The 17,847-nt window shown below is 47.4% G+C and overlaps 1 protein-coding gene across 1 annotated transcript in view; it reads left to right on the top strand.

The window, feature by feature from the left end:
- TERT (telomerase reverse transcriptase) overlaps positions 1-15,975 on the top strand; it is a 30,289-nt gene extending 14,314 nt beyond the window's left edge. Inside the window, 10 exon segments of the mRNA XM_038770288.1 lie at positions 725-820; positions 2,700-2,785; positions 3,745-3,858; positions 5,591-5,662; positions 6,675-6,863; positions 8,992-9,118; positions 10,984-11,045; positions 14,042-14,166; positions 15,016-15,153; positions 15,872-15,975. Coding sequence (XP_038626216.1) covers positions 725-820; positions 2,700-2,785; positions 3,745-3,858; positions 5,591-5,662; positions 6,675-6,863; positions 8,992-9,118; positions 10,984-11,045; positions 14,042-14,166; positions 15,016-15,153; positions 15,872-15,975 — 1,113 coding nt within the window.
- Positions 15,976-17,847: the final 1,872 nt, after the last annotated feature.

A 17,847-nucleotide genomic window follows, 5' to 3' on the forward strand; every position in this document is an offset into this window, starting at 1 on the left:
CAAATGCCATAAAAAAGCCCCACCACCTCCCTATTTATGTCATTTATGTCATTTATGTCATTCATTCATTCAATCATTTACTGATTGAATCATTTTCTATTTATTTTATTTTGTTAGTATGTTTGGTTTTGTTCTCTGTCTCCCCCTTTTAGACTGTGAGCCCACTGCTGGGTAGGGACTGTCTCTATATGTTGCCAACTTGTACTTCCCAAGCGCTTAGTACAGTGCTCTGCACACAGTATGCGCTCAATAAATACGATTGATGATGATGATGAGTGCTTACTGTGTGCAGAGCACTTTACTAAGTGCTTGGAAAATACAATTCTACAACAAAGAGACAATCCCTGCCCACAGCGGGCTCACAGTCTAGAAGGGGGGAGACAGACATCAAAACAAGTAAGCGGGCATCAGCAGCATCAACGTAAATAAATAAAATTATAGATATATACACACCAAAACAAGTAAATAGGCATTAATTATAAATAGAATTATAGATATGTACATATATACACAAGTGCTGTGGGGCGGGGAAGTGGGGGAGAGCCAAGGGAGCGAGTTGGGGCGTTGGGGACAGGATGGGGAACTGAGGAAAAGTCCTGTTATGGTGTCCTGGCCCCACCAGTTTGCCGAGAGTTTAAAGGCAGTTGATTTCCGAAGACCACCTGAAGACCTTTCAGGCGCGATTTCTCACACGGGGGGGTCTCTCGCCCTCCTCTCTTCCTAGGTTTCCACGTTGAAGGACTTCCTGCCCTCCATGAAGCAGTTTGTGTCCCATTTGCAGGAGACCACGTCGCTCCAGAATGCCATCGTCGTTCAGCAGGTAGCGTCCGGCCCCTCGGTGGGAGTGTAGCTTCAGCCGGGAGGGTGGGCGGTCCCCTCCGGGAAAGGACTCACCACAACTCCGACATTTGCTTTCCCCTTTCTGATTGACCAAGCTGGCCACGGCCCCACTGAGGTGGATGAGTGTAATTCATCGATTTCTGTTAATGTCTGTCTCCCCCTCTAGACTGTAAGCTCACTGTGGGCAGGGAATGTGTCGGTTTATCCTTCTAGCGTACTCTCCCAAGCGCTAGTGCAGTGGTCTGCACGCGGTAAGCGCTCAATAAATATAATTGAATAATAATAATGATGATGGTCTCTGTTAAGCACTTACTATGTGCCAAGCACTCTTCTAAGTGCTAGGGTAGATACGCAGTAATCAGGATGTCCCATGTGGGGCTCATAGTCTTCTTACCTCCTTCCCTTCCCCACAGCACCTGTATATATGTATATATGTTTGTACATATTTATTACTCTATTTATTTATTTTACTTGTACATATCTATTCTATTTATTTTATTTTGTTAGTATGTTTGGTTTTGTTCTCTGTCTCCCCCTTTTAGACTGTGAGCCCACTGTTGGGTAGGGACCGTCTCTATATGTTGCCAATTTGTACTTCCCAAGCGCTTAGTACAGTGCTCTGCACATAGTAAGGGCTCAATAAATACGATTGATGATGATGATAATCCCCATTTTACAGAGGAGGTAACTGAGGCACAGAGAAGTTAATGAATGAATAATTTGGGTTCACCTGTCCAACAGCTTCTTGCTGGAGGGGAGGGGGATCTTTCTACTTAAAGAGCTAATCTACACAGCACATTTTTATGTACATATCCATCGTTTATTGTAATGCCTGCCTCCCCGTCTAGACTGTAGTGGCTCAATTCTGAAGAGAAAGAGCCTGGGGCTTGGGAGTCAGAAGGACCTGGGTTCTAATTCCGGCTCCACCACCTGTCTGCTGTGTGACCTCGGGTAAATCACTTCACTTCTCTGTGCCCCAGTTCCCTCGTATGTAAAATGGGGATTAAGGCTGTGAGCCCCAGGTGAGATATGGACCATGTCCAACCTGAGTAGCTGGTATCTGCCCCAGCTCTTAGTACAGTGCCTGGCACATAGTAAGCGCTTAACAAATGGCATAAAAGAAGAGAGAGAACTAAAAACCTCAAAACTCAAAAAGGAGAAGCAGCGTGGCTAAGAGAAGCAGCGTGGCTCAGTGGAAAAAGCCCGGGCTTTGGAGTCAGAGGTCATGGGTTTGAATCCCGGCTCCACCACAAGTCTGCTGTGTGACCTTGGGCAAGTCACTTAACTTCTCTGAGCCTCAGTTACCTCATCTGTAAAAATGGGGATTAAGACTGTGAGCCCTACGTGGGACAACTTGATCACGTTGTATCCCCCCAGCGCTTAGAACAGTGCTTTGCATGTAGTAAGTGCTTAATAAATGCCATTATTATATTATATTATTAACTGCTCAGACGTGGAAGTGGCAGGAAGTAGCTTCCTCTGTCCACCCCAGTGTGGGTCTGGATCTGGAAGTTTCCAGCCTTGCCTCTCTCCTCTCTTTTAGAGAAGCAGCATGGCTCAGTGAAAAGAGCCCAGGCTTGGGAATCAGAGGTCATGGGTTCTAATCCCGGCTCTGCCACATGTCTGCTGTGCAACCCTGGGCAAGTCACTTAACTACTCTGAGCCTCCATTCCCTTATCTGTAAAATGGGAATTAAGACTGTGAGCCCCCCATGGGACAACCTGATCACCTTGTATCCCCCCCAGCACTTAGAACAGTACTTCGCACAAAGTAAGCGCTTAACAAATGCCGTTATTATTAGGATTATTATTATTATTCTATGTCTCTGGGCTCTGACTCTCCCTTTTTGTCTTTTTAAGAGCTCCTCTCTCAACGAGACAAGCACCAGCCTCTTTGCCTTCTTTCGGCAGATGATTCAGCACAACATCCTGAAGATCAGAAACAGGTAAGTTGCCACCCAACTAATCTGGTCAGGGGGCACAGGGGCACTGCCAGTCTGAAGGCTGGGCCGAAAAGAGGTCCATTGCTGGGGGAATGAGCCCCCCAATCGGGAGTTAGGGGGTGAGGCCTGAGGTGGAAGGGAACTGGTACCAGTGCCAGAGGCGGCCTTCCAACCAACCAGCGGGCATGGCAGTCTCACTCTCAACTCAGGCCCCAAGGCCATGCTAATTTTGTTTTCTTTGGTATTCGTATGTGCCAGGCACTGAATGTACCAAGCCCCGGGGTAGATACGAGCTAATCGGGTTGGACACAGTCCATGCCCCTTCATCCCCCTGAGGCCCAGAGAAGTGAAGCGACTTGCCCACGGTCACACAGCAGACAAGTGGCAGAGCCGGGATTAGAAACCATGGCCTTCAGACTCCCAAGCCCATGCTCTATCCACTAGGCTAAGCTGCTCCCTGACTCTAAACCCCACTGTTCCTTATTCAATTACCAGTTCTTCCTTTAATACTTGCAATTCCTGTAATGCCATCATGCCACCAGCTCAAAGAGCCGGACTGTGTCCAACCTCATCAGCTTGTAAGTACCCTGGCACTTAGTACAGTGTCTTGGCATATAGTAAGCGCTTAACAAATGCCATTAAAAAAAAAAAAAGAAAGACCCTGTTGGGTTGAGTTGTGAGATGTGTCTGGTTCTATGGGTTGGGACTACCAAGTGTGGCAGAGCTCCTGTTGCTGTGCAAATTTGGGGTGCAGAGCCCCACTTCCAATGCCAGCTTTGGCCTTGGTGTAGTGCCTGTCCCCATTATTTCCTGATTTCTAGTCTGTAAGCTCATTGTGGGCAGGGATATGTCTGTTTATTGTTGTAGTGTACTCTCCCCAGTGCTTAGTACAGTGCTCTGCCCACAGTAACCGCTCAATAAATACGATTGAATGAATGAATGAATGACCGTTCTCCCTCTAGGTATTACGTCCAACGCCGAGGGATTCCGCAGGGCTCCATTCTGTCCACGCTGCTCTGCAGCCTGTGCTACGGAGACATGGAAAACCGTCTGTTCCCCGGGATCCAGCAGGATGGGTAAATATGTCCCGCTCCTTCAGGAAGCTTCTCGCTTAGGTTTTCCCAAGTTGTGGAGAGAACCTATCCAGGAAGGGAAGCAGCGTGGCATAGTGGCTAGAGCACGGGCCTGGGAGTGGGTTCTGATCCCGGCTCTGCCACTTCTTTGCTATGTGACCTTGGGCAAGTTACTTCATTTCTCTGTACCTCAGTTCCCTCAACTGGAAAATGGGAATTGAGTCTGTGAGCCCCACGTGGGACAGGGACTGTCGAACCTGATTTGTTTGTATCCACCCCAGTGCTTGGAACACAGTAAACGTGTAACAAATACCATTATTATTATTATTATTATTATTATTATTATTATTAATATTAATGTAATGGAAGCTGGGAGATATGTAATGTAATGGAAGCTGGGGTTCGTGGTGCTTTACCAAGGGAGTAGCTGCAGGAACCAGCGCTGCCATCCTGACTGATCGGTTCCTTCTGGGATTCCCTCCAATCCCTCCCTAACATGGCTGTCTGCTTCCTGTGGAGGGAGGCAACGGTTGGTAAAAGTCAGGCTCAATGCAGCTCCCCTCGGTTTAACTTAACTTCTCTGCGCCTCAGTTTCCTCAACTGTAAAATTAGGGTTCAATATCTGTTCTCCCACCCACTTAGACCACGAGCCCCATGTGGGCCAGGGACTGTACCCGACCTGATTCAGCGCTTAGAACGGTATTTGCCTTTCAATAAATGCTTACATCTTTTAAAAGAAGCATTCCCATTTTACAGATGAGGACAACGAGGCAAAGAGAAGCGAAATGACTTGCCCAGGGTCACGCGGCAGATAAAGGGGCAGAACCAGGATTAAAACCTTGATCCTTGTGACTCCAGGACTTGTTCGGTACTCTGGGCCACGCTGCTTCTCATTGAGCCCTTATTGTGGGCAGAGCACTAAACTAAGTGCTTAGGAGAGTAAAGTATAACAGAGTTGGTAGACATGTTCCCTGCCTATAATTCCATTATTTTTACTACTACTATTACTACCACTACTAGCGGTCGTCTCAGCAGGGCAGAATGAGCTGCAGGAAGGAATCCGAGTGACCTTGTGGAAAGAACGGAAAACTGGGAGTTGGAAGATACTGTTTCTCGTCTCAACTCTGCCCCTGTCCAGCTGTGTGACCTGGGAGAAATCACTTATTCGCTCTGTGCCTCAGTTTCCTCACCTGTAGAATGGGGATGAGCTACCTGCTGCCCCTACCTCTTTGTGAGTCCCATGTGGGACAGGGACTGTGTCTGATCTGATTTTGTTGTATCTCCCCCGGCACATAGTAAGTGCTTAACAAACACCGCAGTTGTATTATTTTGTCCCACAGGGTGTCCTTGGGGCTGTGGTGTCCAAATAATTGGCAGTAAGTAGAAGGGAGAACAGGTGTTTAATCCCTATATGAACTCCTTGTGGGCAGGGCTATATCGACAAACTGTTGTATTGTACTCTCTCAAGTGCTCTTTGCACACAGTAACCGCGTAATAAAGACGATTGATTTTGCAGTTAAGGAAATTGAGGTCCAGGGACTTGCCCAAGGTCTAACAGCAAGCAGGTGGCAGAGCCCAGATTAAAAGGCAGGCTTTCTGATTCCCATGCCCTTTTCTTTCCCAGTTTTCCTTCCGTGAGTGTAAGTTGAATTTCTATATCCTATCACTTTGAGGACAAAATCAATGTAGAATGTAAGGATAATGTTATTTTCCCTCTTTCTTTTTCTCCTCCTAGGGTGTTGCTCCGTTTAATCGATGACTTTCTGCTGGTCACGCCTCACTTAGACCAAGCTAAACTTTTCCTTCGGTAAGTTGCCTGAAACGTGAATTTTCATCCCTGGCCTCCTTCCTTGAAAGAGCTCCTGTGGGACATTATTGGTTTACCTGGTTTCAGTTCCTGCTTAAACGGGAAGGTCACATAAGGCTTGGAAAATAAAGTCCCAAGGGGCCTGAAGATAGAGAAATTAGTCTCAGGTGCTATGCCTGATCTTATTGCAAGCGCTTAGTACAGAGCTCTGCACACAGTAGGCTCTCAATAAATACGATTGAATTAGTGGATGCCCGTGGCTTCCGACACGCTTTTCCAGCCATTTCGTCCTGCAACTTTGGATTTAAGAAAACTCAGCCCTGTGGCTTTTGGGACTATTATGAGATAGAGGTCCTGCTTCAGACCTGTATTTGTTCTATTGTTATAACAATCCTGGTATTTGTTAAGCGCTTACTTTGTGTCAGGCACTGTACTAATCACCAGGGTGGATACAAGCAAATTGGGTTGGACACAGTCCCTGCCCCACATGGGGCTCACAGTTTTAATCCCCATTTTACAGATGAGGTAACTGAGGCACAGAGCAGTGAAGTCACTTGCCCAAGGCCACACAGCAGACAAGTGGCATACTGCCCTCTCCCAAGTGCGTAGCACAGGGCATAAATACAATCGACTGACCGGCTCAAGAATGGTCTGAAGGCATTCATCCACTCAACACGAAGCAAGCGCTTATTTCATAGTCTTTTTTTAATAATAATGATAGCATTTATGAAGCGCTTACTATGTGCAAAGCACTGTTCTAAGCGCTGGGGATGTTACAAGATGATCAGGTTGTCCCACGGGGGGCTCACAGTCTTCATCTCCATTTATAGATGAGGGAACTGAGGCCCAGAGAAGTGAAGTGACTAGCCCCAAGTCACACAGCTGGCAATTGGCGGGGTTGGGATTTGAACCCATGACCTCTGCCTCCAAAGCCCGGGCTCTTTCCACTGAGCCACGCTGCTTCTCTTTTACTTAGCGGGTGGTCATTCTGAACAGGTTCTGTGTAACTTAGGACTCTGGCGAAAGGAATTCCCGAGTACGGCTGTTTTATCAACCCGCGGAAGACCGTGGTGAACTTTGACGTGGACGAGGACACCGTGGGATGCTCGCACTTTACTCAGCTCCCGGCTGGCTGCCTCTTCCCGTGGTGCGGCCTGCTGCTGGACACACGGACCCTGGAGGTGTACTGCGACTACTCCACGTGAGCACCCCTTCCCCATCATCATCATCATCATCAATCATATTTATTGAGCGCTTACTATGTGCAGAGCACTGTACTAAGCACTTGGGAAGTACAAATTGGCAACATATAGAGACAGTCCCTACCCAACAGTGGGCCCCAGCCTCGTCACCACCGCCCAAGCTCTAGGAAAGGATGGAGCTAGGGGGAGGCTCACTCGAAGCCAGACACGATGCCTGTCAGTCAGTCAATCGGATTTATTGAGCACTTACCACCGCTGATAACAACTGTGGTATTTGTTAAACGCGTACTATGTGCCAAGCGCTGTTCTAAGCACTGAGGTAGGTACAGAGTAATCAGGTTGGACACGGTCCCCGCAGCGTGGCTCAGTGGAAAAGAGCACGGGCTTTGGAGTCAGAGGTCGTGGGTTCAAATCCCAGCTCTGCCAATTGCCAGCTGTGTGACTTTGGGCAAGTCACTTCTCTGGGCCTCAGTTCCCTCATCTGGAAAATGGGGATTAAGACTGTGAGCCCCCTGTGGGACAACCGGATCACCTTGTAACCTCCCCAGCGCTTAGAAAAGTGCTTTGCACATAGTAAGCGCTTAATAAATGCCACCGTCATCATCACATGAGGCTCACAGTCTTAACCCCCATTTGACAGATGAGGGAACTGAGGCCCAGAGAAGTGACGAGACTTGCCTAAAGTCCCACAGCAGACAGGTGGCGGAGCCGGGATTAGAACCCATGACCTCTGACTTCCAAGCCTGTGCTCTTTCCACTAGGCCATGGTGCTTGCAGGGCACTGTACTAAGTGCTTGGGAGGGTACAGTACAACAATAAAAAGAAACATTCCCTTTCCACAATGAGCTTACAGTCTAGAGGGGTAGACAAGTATGAATATAAATAAATGACGAATTTGGACATAAGTGCTGTGGGGCTGGGAGAGGGGATGAATAAAGGGAGCGAATCAGTGTGACGCAGAAAGGAGTGGGAGAAGAGGAAAGGAGGGCTTAGTCTGTGAAGGCATTTTTCACACTGCCTAGGTGAGAGAACATGGGCTTGGACTACAGGAGTCCTGGCTTCTCATCCCGGCTCTCCCTAGCCCGCCAGGTGACCTCAGGGAATCACTGTGCCTCAGTTTTCCTGTTTGTAAAATAGGGTTCACATACTGTTCCTCCTTAGCGGCAATCCCCCCTTAAACTGTGAGCCCCATGTGGGACTGGGCCTGTGTCTGATCTGACTGTGTTGACTGTGCCCCAGTGCTTACCACATAGCACTTTACAAATACCATTGTTTATGTATTTTATCTATTCTATTTATTTTATTTTGTTAGTATGTTTGGTTTTGTTCTCTGTCTCCCCCTTTTAGACTGTGAGCCCACTGTTGGGTAGGGACTCTCTCTATATGTTGCCAATTTGTACTTCCCAAATGCTTAGTACAGTGCTCTGCACATAGTAAGCGCTCAATAAATACGATTGATGATGATGATGATTTGTGGTATTTGTTAAGTGCTTGTTGGGTGCAGAAATTTGAACTCAGCACTTGGGAGAGTTCAGTGCAACAGAGTTTGTAGATGCGATCCCCACCCATAAGGAACTTAGTTACAGTGGAGAGACAGACCTTAAAATTAATGAATAATTAATAATAATATATGTTAAATGATTACTTTTAGACTGTGAGCCCACTGTTGGGTAGGGACTGTCTCTATATGTTGCCAATTTGTACTTCCCAAGCGCTTAGTACAGTGCTCTGCACATAGTAAGCGCTCAATAAATACGATTGATGATGATGATTACAATGTGCCAAACACTGCTGTGAGTACTGGGGTAGATACAAGATCATCAGGTACAGTGCTGTGCAGTACAGTGCGCTGCACACAGTAAGCACTCAATAAATACGATTGATGATGATGATGATGATCAGGTCCCACGTGGGGCTCACATTCGAAGTAGGAGAAAGCACAGATATTGAATCCCTATTTTGTAGATGAGGGAACTGAGGCACAGAGAAATGAAGTGACTTCTCTAATGATAGCATATGGTAGTATTCGTTATGCTGAGTCCGCAGGGGCTGACAGTGCGGGGAGAGAGGGCTAAAATCGTGGTAAATTGGGATCTCTCTCTGTCTGCCCCTCTCCGTCCCCCTCAGCTACAGCCGGACATCGATCAGGGCAAGCCTGTCCCTATGTCAGAGCACCTCCGCTGGAAGGAGCCTGAGGCGGAAACTCCTGACCGTCCTGAAGCTGAAGTGTCACGGCTTATTTCTGGATGTACAGGTGAGACCTTCGCCATCCAGTTTGCCTGGGTTTCTCCTCCCCCGTTAAGTGCAGACTTGAGGGAGGTCCATTGACACGTGGATTTTGGGTTATTTTGTGGTATTTGTGAAGCGCTTTCTCTGTCCCAAATGCTGTACTGAGTAAGCGCTGGGATACTTCATCATCATCATCATCAATCGTATTTATTGAGCGCTTACTATGTGCAGAGCACTGTACTAAGCGCTTGGGAAGTACAAGTTGGCAACATATAGAGACAGTCCCTACCCAACAGCGGGCTCACAGTCTAAAAGGGGGAGACAGAGAACAAAACCAAACATACTAACAAAATAAAATAAATAGAATAGATATGTACAAATAAAATAAATAAATAAATAGAGTAAAAAATATGTACAAACATCTATCCATATATACAGGTGCTGTGGGGAAGGGAAGGAGGTAAGATGGGGGGGATGGAGAGGGGGACGAGGGGGAGAGGAAGGAAGGGGCTCAGTCTGGGAAGGCCTCCTGGAGGAGGATACTTAGGAGGAGGATACTTAGTGCTGGGGTAGAGAAACAGCCCGGCTTAGTGGGAAGGGAGTCAAGGGTCGTGGGTCAAGGGTCATCCCGGCTCTACCACTGTGTGACTTTGGGCAAGTCACTTAGCTTCTCTTTGCCTCAGTTACCTCATCTGGAAAACGGGGATTAAGACTGTGAGCCCCAAGTGGGACAACCTGATGACCTTGTATCTACACCAGTGCTTAGAACGGTGCTTGGCACGTAGTAAGCGCTTAACAAATACCATCATTATTGTTTATTATTAGAAGCAACCTAATCAGGTTGGACGTAGTGGTAATCCCCATTCTGCAGATGAGGTAACTGAGGCACAGAGAAGTGAAATGTTTTCACTTCCCTCCATCAGCAAACGTTTGCTCTTAATTTCCAGGAGCCCAGTGGGCTTGTGGACATTCTGTGCCCCTGCCCAACTTTGATCTGAGTGAGGACGAAGTCGGATAACTCATGGTCAATTAATCAATCAGTCAGTCAGTGGTACTTATTGAGCACTTACTGGGTGTAGGGCATTGTACTAAACACTTGGGAGAGTTCAATGTAACAGAGTCAGTAGACAAGTTCCCTGCCCACAACAAGCTCAGAGTGGGAGGGATGAGGAGGAAGAAGACCAGCAAGGGACCTGGGTAATGATGGGATAGGAAACATGTCTGCTAATTCCATTGTATTGTCCTTTATTGTAGTGTAGGGAATGTTTCTGTTTATTGTTCTCTTGTCCTCTCCCAAGCACTTGGTATTCAGTCGTTCATTCAATCGTATTTATTGAGCGCTTACTGTGTGCAGAGCACTGTACTTAGCGCTTGGGAAGTACAAGTCGGCAACATATAGAGACGGTCCCTACCCAACAACCGGCTCACAGTCTCGAAGGGGGAGACAGACAACAAAACGAAACATGTAGACAGGTGTCAAAGCCGTCAGGTTAAATAGAATTATAGCTATATGCACATCATTAATAAAATAAAATAAAAAGAGTAATAAATATGTACAAGTAAAATAAATAGAATAATAAATAAGTACAAATATATACAAGTGATGTGGGGAGGGGAAGGAGGTAGGGCAGGGGGGATGACGGGGAGGAGGAGAGGATAAAGGGGGCTCAGTCTGGCACACAGTAAGTGCTCAATAAATACAATTGACTGACTGACTACTCTCCCAAGCGGGTAGTACAGTGCTCTGCACACAGTCAGCGCTCAATAAGTAGCATTGACTGGTACCAGGCGGCTGTGGTATGGGGTCTACGTGCTTAATTTCTCACGACTGATGACCAGAAGTGACTTTTTGTCTTGACCTGCTCCTGGGCATCTTGTTTTTTCCTCCAGGTGAACAGCCTCCGAACTGTTTGCATCAACATTTACAAGATATTTTTGCTGCAAGCCTACAGGTAAAGTAGCATCCTTTGCATTGTTTATATATATATATATACATATATATATATATATATATATATATCTTTAATTCATTCATTCAATCATATTTATTGAGCGCTTACTGTGTGCAGAGCACTGTACTAAGCGGTTGGGAAGTACAAGTTGGCAACATATAGAGACGGTCCCTACCCAACAGCGGGCTCACAGTCTAGAAGGGGGAGACAGAAAACAACACAAAACATATTAACAAAATAAAATAAATTAAATAGAATAGATATGTACAAGTAAAATAAATACAGTAGCCTGTTGTTGGGTATCTGTTGCTAAACTGTAATAATGACAATAATAATAACGATGGTATTTTCATTTGTTCTGACGATTTTGACACCAGGCTCCATGTTTTGTTTTGTTGTCTGTCTCCCCCTTCTAGACTGCGAGCCCGTTGTTGGGTAGGGACCATCTCTATATGTTGCCGACTTGTAGTTCCCAAGCGCTTAGCACAGTGCTGTGCACACAGTAAGCGCTCAGTAAATGCGATTGAATGAATAGTTTCATTCCAGCCGGAAGCCACGAGAGGGAGCCGCATGGTCGAAATTCCCACCCTTGCCATCCCTTGGATCAGGATTCAAATCTCCTCCCATAAATCCCACAAGGCAGACTCTTTAAAAACCATTCTTTCATTCCATTCAATCGTATTTATTGAGTGTTCACTGTGTGCAAAGCACTAAGCCCTAGGGAGAGTACACTGCGCTGATAAACAGACACATTCCCTGCCCACAACGAGTTTACCGTCTAGAGGGGGAGATGGACGTTAATAGAAATAAACAAATTATAGCTATAATAATAATAATGGCATTTATTAAGCGCTTACTATGTGCAAAGCACTGTTCTAAGCACTGGGGAGGTTACAAGGTGATCAGGTTGTCCCACAGGGGGCTCGCAGTCTTAATCCCCATTTTAACAGATGAGGTCACTGAGGCCCAGAGAAGTGAAGTGACTTGCCCGAAGTGACACAGCTGACAGTTGGCGGAGCCGGGATTTGAACCCATGACCTCTGACTCCAAAGCCCCGGCTCTTTCCACTGAGCCACGCTGCTTCAGGGCTGCTGGGGTGGGGTGGGGGTGAATAAAGGGAGCAAGTCAGGGTGACGCAGAAGGGAGTGGGAGAAGAGGAAAGGAGGGTTTAGTTAGGGAAGGCTTCTTGGAGGAGATGTGCCTTCAATAAGGCTTTGAGAGGGGATCCGGGGAGAGTAATTTTCTTACCATTATAAGATCCAGGACAGGGGAGGGCCTCAGGTTTTATGGGAAGGCTGTGATTATTCCTGCATTTTTCCAAGCAGAAAAAGCAGGAATCTCTTAAGCAAGCTCCATGTGGGCACGGAATGTCTCTGTTTATTGTTATATTGTACTCTTCCAAGCACTAAGTACAGTGCTTTGCACACAGTAAATGCTCAATAAGTACAATTGAATGAAATGAATGAATTCTGCAACTGATGTTTTTAAAAAAATTTTACAGGGAATGATCGATCTTGAATGGCTTAAGGGCAAACCTGTGTGGAGGGGAGGGTGGACAGGATGACCTCTCGACCTCTCGAAGTCCTGTCACTTTGGGGGTCCGAAAAACAGTAGTAAATCACTCCTCCCCAAATTCCAGAAACACAATCACTCATTAACTCAAGCACTGCCTGACCTGAACCTCAGGAACAACCTGCGGGACTTTGGCCCTAATAGTTTTCGAGCTCTGACTCTCCTGGAGAAGTGCAGCTCAGCTGTAGATAGCTAACTTCTTGATGACTTTATAGCTAAACAGACTGAAATCTGCTTTGCAAAAGTTCGCAGGCCGCCCACCGGTTCACTCTTCCACCTTTGTGCAGAGTCAGTGGAAGTCAGAGGTAAACAGAAAACAACTGGGAGAAAGAAAAAGCAAGTGTCATGTTAACATTTGCAGTTCCCCAGGTTTCTTGAAATGTAAATTTCCCCAAACAGCTAGGTTCCTCTTTAGTGTGTGGCCCATGTTTGCCCAGATGGATGAAAACTTTTCAATGGACGTGGAAATCAAAGGTCATTAGAGATCACCAGGTCCTTGTTCCCACACTCCAGGTTTGTGTTTCTTTAGCCTTCCTGCCCTTTGGTCTTCTCTTCCTTTCAGGTGACCATTTTCCTGTTCCCCCAGCCCCCCTAGGGAAGCTGAATAGACAGGATTTCATTGGAAGTGGCACCAGTAATAACAACTGTGGTGTTTGTTAAGTGCTTACTATGTGCCAAGCACTGTACTAAGCGCTGGGGTATCTACAAGATCATCAGGCCCCACGAGGGGTTCACAGTCTAAGTAGGAGGGAGAACAGGTATTGGATCCCCATTTTGTGGGTGAGGGAACTGAGGCACAGAGAAGTGAAATGACTTGCCCAAGTTCACACAGCAGATGAGTGGCAGAGCCGGGATTAGAACCCAGGTCCTCTGACTCCCATGCCTGTGTTCTTTCCACTAGGCCATGCTGCTTCTCTAGCTTAGTCGTTATAATAATTACAATAATGAGAATAATAATTGTGGTATCTGTTAAGCTCTTACTATGGGCCAAGATGGGACAGATAGAAGAAAATCAGGTCGGACACAGTCCCTATCCCATACGACCCCGAAGACGTCCGAGTTTCCTGTCAAGGCTTCGAAAAGACGTAATACAGTGGCTTACCGACTTATCAATTCTTTGGAGCCTGCCCCTTCCCAATCCTCATCCTCCACTAAAGCCCCTTGCCTTGTCTGCTGTGTGATCTTGGGTAAGTCACTTCACTTCTCTGGACCTCAGTTGCCTCATCTGTGAAATGGTGATTAAGACTGTGAGCCCCATGTGGGACATGGACTGTGTCCAACCTGGTTTGTTTGTATTTACTCCAATCAATCAATCAATCAATCAATCGTATTTATTGAGCGCTGCGCTTAGTACGGTGCCTGGCTCAGAATAAGCGCTTAGATACCTTAAAAGAAAAGAGGATTCACTCCCTATTTATCCTCAGGTTTCACGCCTGCGTCCTCCAGCTTCCATTTAATCAGCGAGTCAGGAAAAATCCAGAATTCTTCCTCACGGTCATTGCCGACACGGCATCTTGCTGCTATTCCATGGTACGAGCCAGGAATGCGGGTAAGTCACCGTGGGCTAAACTTCGCTGTCAGATAAGTTTCCTGTTAATAAAGGGGTTCAGTCTTTAATTCTGGTTCCGTCCCTCAACCTGTTGCGTTCTTGGTGAACTCTCCGAGTGACCTTGGGCAAGTCAGCATGGCCTAGTGCTTGGGAGTGTACAGTATAACAGAGTCGGTGGATATGTTCCTTGCCCACGACGAGCTTATAGTCCAGTAGGGCAGACAGGTAATAATATAAATAAATAAATTGTGGCTATGGAGCAAAGGGCTGTGGGGCTGCAAATCCAAGTGCAAAGGTGACACAGAAGAGAGTGGGAGAAGGGGAAACAAGAGCTTAATCAGGAAAGGCCTCTTTTAGACTGTGAGCCCACTGTTGGGTAGGGACTGTCTCTGTATGTTGCCAACTTGTACTTCCCAAGCGCTTAGTACAGTGCTCTGCACACAGTAAGCGCTCAATAAATACAATTGATTGATTGATCGGTGGAGATGTGCCTTCAGAAAGTTTTTGAAGGTGGGGAGAGTGATCGTCTGTCGGCTATGAAGAGGGAGGGCTTTCTAGGCCAGAGGCAGGACGTCAGCGGGGAAATAGATAAAATGGAGGTATAGTGAGTAAGTTGGCATTACAGGAGTGAAGTATTTGGGCTGGATTGTTTTAGGAAAGCAGTGAGGTTAGGTAGGAGGGGGCAATGCTTTGTTAGCCATTTTACACTCCCAGTTCTACTGGAGAGCTTCCATCAGCCCCGGGGATCCTGTCTTCGCCTCCCAGAAACTTGAGGGTTGGAGGTGGGGAGGTGGTGTGTGTGCTTGAAACCCCCGCGCTTCCTCCCTGAATTTAACATTCTCATCCTAGGGGTTACTCTCGGAGCCAAAGAAGCTTCTGGCCCGTTTCCTTCAGAAGCAGCCCAATGGCTTTGCTATCAGGCCTTCCTGACTAAGCTGGCAAATCACAAAGTTGTGTACAAGTGTCTTCTGGGGCCTCTCAAAAGGAGTAAGTAAACGTCGACCGCCAAAGGGGTAGATCCGTAGCCATTTAGACGGGCAGGATTCATGTGCTTCTCGAGCCTGAGGAAAGAGGTCTCAACTCTGGGCCTCGGATTTCCCATCGCTGCAGTGGGAATATTCAAATAATAATAATAATGGTGGTGATGGTGATGATATGTGTTAAGCCCTGGGGTCGAGACGAGACATTCAGATCAGAGACAGTCCCAAGTCCCAGTTTGCAGTCCAAGAGGGAGCCCAGACATTTCTGGAAGAGGAACCTGAGGCAAAGAGAGTTTGATGACTTGCCCAAGGTCACAGGTCTCCTGACTCCAGTCCTGGGCTCTTTCCATCTGGCCCTGCTGCCTCTTACTGTCTCCTCTGCAGGCCAGAGCCCAGCGGACTGGATTTAGGAGACCTGACACTCCAGTGGCAGAGCTGGGATTAGAACTCAGATCCTTCTGACTTCCAAGCCCGTGCCCTATCCACCAGGCCAACCTGATTCTGGTATTTTAAATTGGGAAGACAGTGTCCTATTATCGACCCCACTTAGGTTGAAGTTGCTGTTTTCATTGGAACTGAACAAGTAGAAATCGTTCTCTTTTGAAGTAGCGAAAAATCCTCCCTATTTGTTTCCGGCAAGGGTAGCATTCGAACGTTCTGAAGGGGATGAACAAGTTCTTTTGTTCAACATTGAAAGGTCAGCTGATGTTCAAATTTTGGGACAGGTAAACAGCAGTTACTTCGAAGACTCCCAAGGCCTACGATGCTGATGCTAGAAGCTGCGACCGACCCAATGCTCTGTCAAGATTTTAAAACCATCTTGGATTAACGGAGGGGACGCCCACTTCTCTTGGACACCTCTCCGGGGATGACTTTCACCCGGCTGCCGGCAAAAGCCAGATGGTCCCTCGCTCAGCAAGAGAGTGTCCACCTTTTTCCTAAGCCGGATCTATGCTGTCCTTAGCTGCCAGGTCTTGGACTCGCCCTCTTTCTCTTGCACCGCTGATGGCTCCTCTGTGTCTGCGCTAATTCAGTTTCAGCAAGCGTCTAACCGACTCTCAGCTTATGGTACATCTAGAGCCTCCTTTGTCCGCCTCTGCGCCTGATCACCTTCGTAATCAAAGCCGCTTTGGGCTTCGTTCCGAGTGATTTCCAGGGAAAGCGATCCCACTCGGGCATCTCGAGACCCCCTACCCTCCATCCGCCGGCCCTGCGAGGGCGGGGGGAAAGGAACTGGGAAGGAAGAAGCACGATGTCTTTGACTGTGGAAGAATTGAAGCGACGTTCACATCAACCGGGATGAAGATGACCCCTTCAGGACCACGAAAGTCTCGAGCAGCTAAGCGAGAGAATAATTACTGTTGCTTCTGCACGGTGGCTCTGTGACCCCCTCCCCGGGCCTCTCCCCATTTTGATTCCTGCGGCTACGGGAGTGCAGGACTCCCCAAAGCTACACGCCTTGGCTGGTTTAGAGGGGCCACTCCCCCCGCTGCTGCAGCCTCAAATTTCTCTCCTACTTCCATCCAGAAAGTAGGCTCTTCCTGCTAGGTCTCAGGGCCAAGGTCATGTCTTCAGTCCCCCAGGGAAACCTCCAGGGGTGTGAGAGAAGAAATCCAATTGTGGCTTTAATTTATTTTACCCGAGAACGTTGGGTTGATTTTTCCCGGTTGTACTGCAGAGTACAACCCAACGGGTGGCTTTCAGCAGTCGAAACTGGTTTGCGTCAGGCGGGTAAGATGACCAAAGGAAAAAGGAGCGGAAGCTAATTCATTTTGGTGGTTAGTTCTGAGGGTTCTCGACACTCTGGAAAATTTGAAGGGCCCATATTCTAGGCAGTTCGGTTCTCATCTCAGCGACTCCCTCCCTGGTTCCAGATCAGGGTGCCTGATCTTCCCTCCCTCCTGTTATTTGGGAATCAATCAATCAGTGATATTTATTAAGTGCTTACTGTGTGCAGAGCGCTGTACTAAGCACTTGGGAGAGTACAATATAATCAATCAATGGTTTATATAGAGGACTCGCTATGTACAGAACAATACAGTTGATAGATACGTTCCCTGCCCCTAATGGAGTTGGATATGGTCCCTGCCCACAAGGATGTTACAATCCTGCACTTTCGAGTTCTTCATTCCTTTGCGTGTGAGGGCCCTGGGAACATCTGTGGGTCCCGGAGACCGGATGGAAGACTGGAAGCTCCTTGTGGGCAGGGAATATGTCTACCAACTCTGTTGTACTCTCTCAAGCGCTTAGTACAGTGCTCTGCACACCGTAAACGCTCAATAAATATGACTGATTGATTAGAAGAGAAAGACACTAGGATGGGACTCCTCTCAGTTCCCCGTCTTCGAGGAGGTGCCCAAACTATCCATGTCTCCAGGGGGCAATGCTAGAAACCTCCTCTCTGGGGCTGAAAGTGGGGGCACCTCCATACACCCCGACATGGAGAACAGAGAGACTGATCCCGCTCCTGGAAAGGAACCAGTCTCCTGGTCTTCCCTGCCTCAGGAAGGCTAAGTCTGGACAAGTAGCATGAGGGCTTCAGAAAAAGGAAATTGGAATGGAAACAGCCTGATTGTTTGTGTTTGGATTTTATGCCCCTGCTTTGTGTAAAACCGCGGATCCCCAGATACTGGAGTCATTATACGCGCCCTGGTTACAGGACAGGTGCGTAGCTTTCCACAGGTAATTACTGCCAATAAAA

The sequence above is a fragment of the Tachyglossus aculeatus genome, chromosome X3 (assembly GCF_015852505.1).
Source record: "Tachyglossus aculeatus isolate mTacAcu1 chromosome X3, mTacAcu1.pri, whole genome shotgun sequence".
Taxonomy (NCBI): Eukaryota; Metazoa; Chordata; class Mammalia; order Monotremata; family Tachyglossidae; genus Tachyglossus; species Tachyglossus aculeatus.